We start from the raw sequence: 10,486 nt of genomic DNA on the forward strand, positions 1-10,486 counted from the left end.
AAACCATAAGTGACTCTTAATCTCACAAAACAAACTGAGGGTTGTTTTGTGAGATTAAGAGTCACTTATGGTTTGTCTCCCTCCCAATCCCATCTTGTTTCATTTATTCTTCTCCTACCCCCTTAACCCCCCATGTTGCATCTCCACTTCCTCATATCAGGGAGATCATATTATGATACTAACACTTTTGAAGAGACAAGGCCTCTTAAATTGCAAAATTTGCCATCTTTTGAACTTGTCTCACTACTGTCCATGATACAATTTGTTTATTCTCTACTCTTTGTATTTTTGTAGATTGGAAATTATTTTCTGTCCCAAGGGATTCACGTTAAATATTTGCGAGAGAAGTACATCACATAGGTGATTATGTGTATTCTTTCAAGAGACACAACATGTTTTGAATTTTACAATTAGTTTTGGACTGTTAAAACTCAGTTAAGCTACCAGTTTGATTCCTCCATTATCTATTTTCATTTACTTAATATGTTTAATCAACATAATCATTTTTTTCTGCTTTTTCTTTTCACAATGTTGGCCAAACACAGCTTCATACTTAGGAACATATGTTTTCTAATGAAACCTTAAATCTTTTAAACTTTCCTTACATGTTTGGCCCAACATTTGTGAGAATTATCTTGTATCTTCCCTGTCCCATTCTTGGAATTAAACATTTCTTTAAGGATTCCCTGATCATAATAATAGATATTTAGAGATGACAGTGTAAATGATCAGGGTACTTGTTGCTGTTAGCCTTTTTGACATTTTTTTCTATTTCCTGAAAATTAACCTGTTTCAGACTTTTGTCCTTTGTAGGATTGTTTTTGGTCAATATTTTCCTATGTTTGTCTTTGACTTCTTTATAATAGCTTAATTTTTTGTTTGTTCTCCCCTCCCTCTTTTCTTTTTTTTTTTCTCCCCTCTTTTCATCATTAGTTTAGAAGTGTACCATCATACACTGATTTTTTTTTTCCCCCGAGAGATACCTTTTTGTTTGTTTGTTTTGTTTTTGGGGTTTTTTTGGTTTTCTTACAGAGTGGAGGTGGGGGGGAACAGGGAGCAGGAGAGAGAATCAGGCTCCAGACCTGGATCTGAGCCCAATGCAGGACTTGATCTTCAAGATCATGACCTGAGCCAAAATGAAGAGTTGGACACTAACCAACTGAGCCACCCAGGCACCCCCAAGAGATACCTTTTTGAATTTATGTGTTGATTTTCTTTTTCTAAACTCATTACATTCTGGGTTTTTTTTAATCTTTATAGTTTCGGCTTTCCTTTGGTTTGCTTTGATGTTTTTTCTAAACATTTTCATATGTTGTTTATTTAATTTGTGTTGAGGTGACAACTTTTCTCTGGGCATTATGGTTGGATATTGTATCTTCTGAAATATACTGTTTTCATTTTTTGTCTGGTTATATTTCTCTAGTTTCACTGTTTATTTCCTCAGTATAATAAAGATACTGATTCTGGTTTTGATTTTTGACTGCTGGCAACTTTCAAGCCCCACCACTCTGCCCCACTTTTGGGCAAGCAGATAAAAAGCCTGAGAGCTCCCTGCTTTGGTGCCTGTGGAAAGTTCAAACCATGCAAACTCCATGCTGTGTATCCTATCACCTGTTACACACATCCCACAATTGAGTCACATACTCTGCCCTTGACTCATGCCCCCTCATTCTGCACTGATACTCCTGAGTCTTTTCCTGAATCTGGATTGCCATCTTCCAGCTTGTGTCTGATATTTCCTTTTAACAGTCCCAGGCACTCTGGTATCCCAGGATTTTCCTTCACATTTTAATTTCTTGATTCTCTCCAGCATCTCCAAATAAGGAACGTGTTACTTCATTCAAGTATGTATGTGAATTTTCTGAAAAGGCACCAAAATACTGGGAAGTACAAGGATGGCTGGCCTGGAAAATAAAAAGGAAGGGAGGATGTGAAAAATTATAAAAACAACACAGATTTAACATATTTAGAATGGAGAAGGAATAATAAAACTCAACTGAAGATAAGTAAAAACAATTATTTAGCACCTGTGATATGTCAGAACCTTGTAATTCAGTGATGAAAGGAAGGAAGGATTGTGTCTGCTCTTGGGAAAGTTTGGGGAAATGTAAATAGAATATCAGATAAGGAAACTAATGTTATAATAATTGGAAATAAAGGGATGGTGGAAGGAATGAAGTGCTAGAACATAAAAAGACAGACATGGATATATTTAGAGTTAGCAGGTGCCCCCTTTCTAAGGGATGAGAAGGATCAGCTTATAAAGTGCCCAGGTCCAAGGAGTCTTATCAGACAAAACAGTCTTTAGAAAGCATCAAGTGATAGAGGTTATACCATATCCTAAGTGCTGGAAAGAGAGAATGTGAAAGGGACCACCTGGGTGGCTCAGATGGTTAAGCGTCTGCCTTCAGCTCAGGTCATGATCTCAGAGCCCTGGGATTTTGAGTCCCATATCGGGCTTCCTGCTCAGTGGGGAGCCTTTTTCTCCCTCTCCCTCTGTTGTTCCCCCTGCTTGTGCTGTCGCTCTCTGTCAAATAAATAAATAAAGTCTTAAAAAAGAGAGAGAGAGAGAGAGAGAATGTGAAAGGAGATAGGGGCAAAGGAGTCAGTGTTTGGACATTCCAAGAGTAAAGAGAAACACTAGAGAAACTTAGGATAAATTCTTAACCTTTGATCTGCATTTCAATCAGTGGTAGAAATATTTAAAATAAAGATGCCAAGGTTTTTTTCCCTCTTAATTCTAACTTACTTGGTCTGTGACAGAACCAGGATATCAGATTTATAACAAGCTTGCCAAAGATTCTGGCCCACACCTAAATTTCGGTAACTTCACTATCTCACATAACTTTACATACATCTCTGAACCCTTGGCCTTTCAAAATTTTCATAACTATATTTTACTATTGGGTAAGTCCTTATGAGTGTTGGTTCATATTTCTTTCATAGAAGTTCCATGTTCTCTAGTACAAGAAGTACAGTTTTTTTTTGTTTTCTTCTTTTGTTTCAGATTTGGATTTACACTGTGAGGTAATCAGCTATGTAGAAATGCCCACTTACGAAAAAGATATATCTTCTACACAACATCAGAGCACATATAACAAGAAATTCTACAAAAGTAAGAAATGTCAGAAGAAATTTAGTAGTGGCTCTCAATTTATTCTACATCACAGGTTTCATAATGGCAGAAGACCCTATGAATGCAAGGACTGTGGGAGGAACTTTCGTAGTGACTATCAACTTACCCTACATCAGAGATTTCATACTGGCGAGAAACCTTATGAATGTACAGAATGCAGGAAGAACTTTAAAAGTGGTTATCAACTTACTGTACATCAGAGATTTCATACTGGCGAGAAAACCTATGAATGTAAGGACTGTGGGAAGGCCTTTATTTATGCCTCACACATTGTTCAACATGAGAGAATCCACACTGGAGGGAGGCCTTATGAATGTTGGGAATGTGGGAAGGCCTTTAGTCAAGGTGGACACCTTAAAATTCATCAAAGAATTCATACTGGTGAGAAACCCTATAAATGTCAAGAATGTGGGAAGGCTTTTAGTAGGCACTCAAACCTCATTGAACATGGGCAGATCCATACTGATGGGAAACTTTACGTATGTGAGAAATGTGGGAAGGCCTTTAAAAGAGGTCATCAACTTACCGTACATCAAAATGTTCATGCTGGTAAAAAACCGTATGATTGTAAAGAATGTGGAAAGGGCTATACCACTGCTTCATACCTTATTCTACATCAGAGAATTCATAAAGGTGGGAAACCATATGAATGTAAGGAATGTAAGAAAACCTTTACCTTGTATAGAAATCTTACTCGACATCAGCATATTCACACTGGTGAGAAACTTTTTGAATGTAAGCAGTGTGGGAAGGCCTATACTACTGGCTCAAAGCTTTTTCAACATCAGAAAACTCACACTGGTGAGAAGCCCTTTGAATGTAAGGAATGTGGAAAGGCCTTTAGCTTATATGGATACCTTCATCAACATCAGAAGATTCATACTGGTATGAAACATTTTGAATGTAAGCAGTGTAAAAAAACCTTTACTTTGTATAGAAATCTTATTCGACATCAGAGTATTCATACTGGTAAGAAACTTTTTGAATGTAAGGAATGCAGGAAGGCCTATACTACTGCCTCAAACCTTGTGCAACATCAGAAAACTCATACTGGTGAGAAACCCTATGAATGCAAAGAGTGTGGAAAGACCTTTAGCTTGCATGGATATCTTAATCAACATCAGAAAATCCATACTGGTGTGAAACCCTATGAGTGTATGATATGTAGGAAAACCTTTACTTTCTACAGAAACCTTACCCTACACCAGAGTATTCATACTGATGAGAAACCTTTTAAATGTAAGGAATGTGGGAAGACCTTTAGACGTAGTTCACACCTTACCGCACATCAGAGTGTTCACGCTGATAAGAAACCCTTTGAATGTAAGAAATGTGGGAAGTCCTTTAAAACATATGGATACCTTACACAACATCAGAAAATTCATACTGGTGGGAAACCCCACAGCTGTAAGGAATGTGGGAAGGCCTTTAGTCGTGCTTCAAACCTTGTTCAACATGAGAGAATTCATACTGGTGAAAAGCCCTACGTGTGTAAGAAGTGTGGGAAAGCCTTCAGGTATGGTTCAGCCCTTAAAGCACATCAGGGAATACATACAGATCAGAAGCTCTAAGAACGTAAGGAATGTGATAATGCTTTTAGGCATGGCCCAGACCTTTTAAACAGACAGTTCACACTGATGAGGAATTATTGAATGTTAGTCTTTATAGGTGTGTCTTCACCAGATGAGAAAATTCATTATGTAGTTCTTATCACTTTCTAAAGATTACAGTGTCACTCCCATTTTAATGGAATGTTTGACTAAACAATAGCAAATTAAACCCTGAATAGCCAAAGCAATCTTGAAAAAGAAGATGAAAACTGGAAGTATCATGATCCCAGAAATCAAGATCTGCTACAAAGCTGTAGTAATTAAAATAGTGTTGTACTGGTGTAAAAATAGGCACAAGGATCAGTGGAACAGAATAGAGAGCCCAGAAATACATCCACAACTAGATGGTCAATTAATCTTCAACAGAGGAGGCAAAAATATACAATGGGGAAAAGTCTCTTCAACAAATGATGTTGGGAAAACTGGACCACTCTATTACACCATACCCTAAAGATAAACTCAAAATGGATTAAAGACCTAAATGTGAGACCCAAAGCCATAAAAATCCTAGAAGAGAACGCAGGCAGTAATTTCTCTGATATCAGCCATAGTAACATTTTTCTAGATAGGCCCCCTGAGGGAAGGGAAACAAAAGCAAAAGTAAAGTACTAGGACAACATCAAAATAAAAAGCTTCTGCATAGTGAAGGAAACAATTAGCAAAACTAAAAAGCAATCTACAGAATTAGAGAATATATTTGCAAATGACAAATCCAATAAAGGGTTAGTGTCCAAAAATAGAAAAAGCTTATACAACTCAACACACACAAACAAAAAAATCCAGTATTAAATTGAGCAGAAGATATGAACAAATATTCTCCAAAGAAGACATAAGATGGCCAACAGACACATAAAAAGATGCTTAACATCACTCATCATGGGGGAAATGCAAATCAAAACCACAATGGGGTATCACCTCACACCTGTCAGAATGGCTAAAATCAACAATACAAGAAACAGTGTTGGCAAGGATATGGAGAAAAAGGAACCCTCTTGCACTGTTGGTGTGAATGCAAACTGGTGCACCCACTGAAGAAAACAGTATGGAGATTCCTAAAAAATTTAAAAATAGAATTACCACAGGATCCAGTAATTCCATTACTGGATATTTACCCAAAGAATATAAAAACTAATTTGAAAAGATGTGTGCACCCCTATATTTATTGGAGCATTATTTACAATGGCGTTATGGAAGCAGCCAAAATGTCTATCAATAAATGAATGGATGAGGCGCCTGGGTGGCTCAGTGGGTTAAAGCCTCTGCCTTCAGCTCAGTTCATGATCCCAGGGTCCTGGGATCGAGCTGGCATTGGGCTCTCTGCTCGGCAGGGAGCCTCCTTCCCCTCCCCTCTCTCTGCCTGCCTCTCTGCCTACTCGTGATCTCTGTCAAATAAATAAATAAAATCTTAAAAAAAATAAATGAGTGGATAAAGAAGAATGAAATCTTGCCATTTCCAAAAACAGAACTAGAGGGTATAATGCTAAGTGAAATAAGTCAGTCAGAGAAAGACAAATACCATATGATTTCACTCATATGTAGAATTTAAGAAACAAAACAAATGAACAAAGGAAAAAATAGATAAACCAAAACAACACCACTACCACCAACAACAAACAGACCCTTAACTATAGAGAACAAACTGATGGTTACCCTTCTGAGGGCTTGGGAGGGTGGGATTAGTGAAATAGGTAAAGGGGATTAAGAGAATACTTTTCATGATGAGCGCTGAGTCGTGTGTAGAATTGTTGAATCACTATATTGTACACCTGAAGCTAATATAACACTGTATGTTGACTATACTGGAATTAATTTTTTAAAAAATAATGACAAATTAGGAAGAAAATAGGAATCTCAAATTTTTCATGCCTATGGTGTGCATGGAACTTTCAATTAAATTTGTTAAATTTAGGGGCACCTGGGTGGCTCAGTTGGTGAAGTGTCAGCCTTTGGCTCCGGTCATGATCCCAGGGTCCTGGGATAGAGTCCTACATCTGGCTCCCTGCTCAGTAGGGAGCCTGCTTCTCCCTCTCCCCCTGCTGCTCCCCCTGCTTGTACTCTCTCTCTCTGTCAAATAAGTAAAATAAAATCTTTTAAACAATTTGTTAATTTAATGAATGGGTAAAAGCCTTCCATAATAATCAATGGCTGTGTCACAGATTTCCCCAAATCTTAATGGCTTATCACATCAGCTCTCACAGATTCTGTGGGTCAGAAATTCAGGAGTAACTTGGTTGAGTACTTCTGGACTGGGTTTTTCATGAGATTTCAGTAATCTGGAATATTGGGTCCAGGTGGCTCGCTCACATTGGCTGCTGGTACAGAGAGAGCGTGTGTCAGAAATCCATCCTCGTCCACAGTGGACCTGATTTACATGAGGAAATCCTGAACTTGAAGTTGATGCTTTAAGTAAGTGAGGCTTCTGGCACTTCTTCAGTATATTTTGCATGTGGTAAGAATGCAAACAGTTTATACTGAGATGACTAATGGTTGTGTTTTTAAAAAATATATCCACAAGTTCTCTGAAACTGCACCCTTCAAAACTGAAGCCTCCCTCTTGCTGCATTCCAAGCTACCTGAAAAATCTGAGTGAGTATGTCTGCTCACAGTTCCTATGGCTCAGGAATTTGGGAGCAGATATGCAAAGGCGTTCTGGCACCATGTATCTCATGGATTGAAGATCTGGAAGGGATTGATGGGGGTTGGATGATGTGCTTTCAAAGATGGCTTAGTTTTGTGGCTGATCAGTTCATCCTTGCAAGTTATTTCCTCTCCAGCAGGACCCTTCCATGTGCTGCTTGAGTGTCCTTGTGACAGGATAATTGGCTTTTCTCAGAACTGATCCTTGCTACAATCTAGCTTTGGCAGTCATTTCTGCCTCATCCTCCATATTAGCAGTGGGTAGGTCAAGTCCAGCCCACATCCACCAGGAAAGAGATCCAGTTTCACCTTTTGAAAGGGGAAGTGTCAAAACATTTGCAGACATTTTTAAAATATTTATTTATTTGACAGAGATCACAAGTAGGTAGAGGCAAGCAGAGAGAGAGAGCGGGAAGTAGGCTCCCCGCTGAGCAGAGAGCCTGATGTGGGGCTCAATCCCAGGACCCTGGGATCATGACCTGAGCCGAAGGCAGAAGCTTTAACCCACTGAGCCACCCAGGCGCCCCATTTGGAGACATTTTTAAATCACCACACCTGCCAACACTGCTCAATTATTGTTAAACTCTCAAAAATTGATAATAAACATGTTCGTTTCATGTACACAGAAATCCTTTAAGCCGCAGCACATACCTTACCTGTCATCGTTGCCATTCTACCAACTTATGGACCGTGTGTTATCGGCCAAGATACTTATCACCTATCATGGCATCATTTGCTAAATGCTAATCAGGAACACATAATAATTTTATTATGGAGATTAATTGAAGTCATACTTGTAAAACCTTGGGAGATTATCTGGCCTATAACCAGTGTTCATAAATACGAGCTGGTACTCTCATCACTACTTCTGTTGCTGATAGTTTTTATGAGTAAGATTTTAACAGTTTAATTAATTTCAGACAGCTTCTTAAAGCCACTCATTGAATTTTACATAATTTTGAAAATAAGTACATGATTTAGGGTGTGTAGAGATTATGATAATAGCAACAATTCGTATTCTCCATTCACAATTTAAGATTAGGTAGAAATTAATAATGGGCTAGTAAAAAGTAAATTGTTCTTTTGGAGATTTTTCCTAAATTTGTAATGTAAATATTTCTTTGCTAATCACTATCTAGTCTAGGTTGATACATTGCATTTGGGCTTCTTTTCTAAGGTAGTACTTTTTTATGTCTTTGATTTTTTTTTTTAGAGGTTTTTCTTTTATTTGACAGAGCACAAGCAGGGGCAGTGGGAGAGGGAAAAGCAGGCTCCCCACTGAGCAGGATTCTGATGTGGGGCTTGATCCCAGGACCCTGGAATCATGACCTGAGCTGAAGGCAGACACTTAAGGACTGAGCCACCAAAGCACCCCTACGTCATTGATTTTTTTTGTCACATGTCTAGAATGCACACATTCTTGATTTATTTCCTCCTGATATGATTTGTTAATCTGTCCCTCATTTTTCCTATAAACTGGAAATTATATCCACAGAATTCATTAAGTTTAGGCACCCGGGTGGCTCAGTCAGTTAAGCGTCCAGCTCTTGGTTTCGGCTCAGGCCAGATCTCAGGGTCATGGGATCAAGCCCTATGTCAGGGCTCTGCGCTTATTGTGGAGTTCGCTTGAGATTCCCTCTCCCTTTTCCTTTCCCTCTCCCTCCCCCTCTGCCCTTCTCCTGCTCACTCTCTCTCAAATAAATAAATCTTTTAAAATATTTTATTTTTTTATTTGTCAGAGAGAGAGCACATGCACAAGCGGAGTGGGCAGGGGAAGAGGGGGGAGCAGGCTCCCCACTGAGCAAGGAGCCCGACTTGGGACTGCATCTCAGGACCCTGGGATCATGACCCGAGCCAAAGGCAGACACTAAACCCACTGAGCCACCCAGGTGTCCCAACAAATCTTTTTTTTTTTTTTTTTAAGTAATGTTATCCATTTTTTGTTATGTAGTTTTCAGTGTCTTATTAAAGTTTCCCTATTATTCTTACTTTTGCCAGTGTAAGCTTTTAATGACTGAGTGAGATCTGATTTAAAAATATGATCGTATATCAAAACTGTCCATTGATCCTCATAGATTTACCCATTTTTAAATTTATATGTCACTGGGATATAAAATAAGATACAATAAAAATACAATACAAAAAAACAATACAATAAAATAAGCAAAAATTTTAGAAGTTACATCTTAGAGAATTAAACTTTTTATCAACATATAGTGTTTTTTTAGTCTACAGTCATCCTTTCAAATTAATCTTGTCTGCTCCAAAATTATATATATATATTTTTAAATATTTTATTTATTTATTTATTTATTTATTTATTTATTTTTAATTTTTTTGCCAGGAGAGAGAGAGAGCACAAGCAGGAGGAGTGGCAGGCAGAGGGAGAAGCAGGCTTCCCTTGAGAAAGGAGCCTAATGCAGAAGTCCATCTGAGGATCCTGGGATCCTAGAATCATGACTCAGCCAAAGGCGGACTCCTAACCAACTGAGCCACCCAGTCGTCCCATGCTCCCAAATTATATTAACTTTCTTTTATAAGTACTTAACTTTACATCATCTTTTTCATGTTACCTCTCTCCTTAAGCTTTAGATGTGACCCTTTTAACACCTACAGCCACATTTTTATTTATTTATTTATTTTTAAGATTATATTTTTTAGTAATTTCCACACCCAAAGTGGGGCTTGAATTCACAACCCCAAGATCAAGAGTGGCATGCTCCACCTACTGAGCCAGCCAGATGCCCCTGTTTTTATTTTTTTAACAGGAGGGGAAAAAAAAAAACAGTTTTATTTTGTGCACTGGAGGCTCAATAATGAAATTGAGATGTTCTTAATTTTTAAGTTGATGTTTAATGGAATTAATCCATTTAAATTACCAATGATTATTGACAAACATGAATCATTTTTAGTTGCCTAATGTTCTTTCTCTATTTTTCTCTTACTTTCTTATTTTCTTTTACATTTACCTTTTTTTTTCTTTTATCACTTTGGAAAATTTTCACTTTTGTTTGATTCTATAAGCTGTTAATATAGAAATAGAACAAGCATTTTAACTTAAAATCCAAATTTAATTGATACTTAGAGTTTTCCACACACCTGA

At 37.8% G+C, this 10,486-nt stretch overlaps 1 protein-coding gene across 2 annotated transcripts in view; it reads left to right on the plus strand.

The window, feature by feature from the left end:
• Positions 1 to 4,707, plus strand: part of LOC111161616 (zinc finger protein 573) — a 20,572-nt gene extending 15,865 nt beyond the window's left edge. For both annotated transcript variants that reach the window (XM_022525373.1, XM_022525374.1), the window contains exon 4: positions 3,008 to 4,707. In XM_022525373.1, coding sequence (XP_022381081.1) covers positions 3,008 to 4,707 — 1,700 coding nt within the window. The remainder of the gene's footprint in view (positions 1 to 3,007) is intronic.
• Positions 4,708 to 10,486: the final 5,779 nt, after the last annotated feature.

This window comes from Enhydra lutris, unplaced genomic scaffold (assembly GCF_002288905.1).
Source record: "Enhydra lutris kenyoni isolate GAN:26980312 unplaced genomic scaffold, ASM228890v2 scaffoldscaffold85, whole genome shotgun sequence".
Classification (NCBI taxonomy): domain Eukaryota; kingdom Metazoa; phylum Chordata; class Mammalia; order Carnivora; family Mustelidae; genus Enhydra; species Enhydra lutris.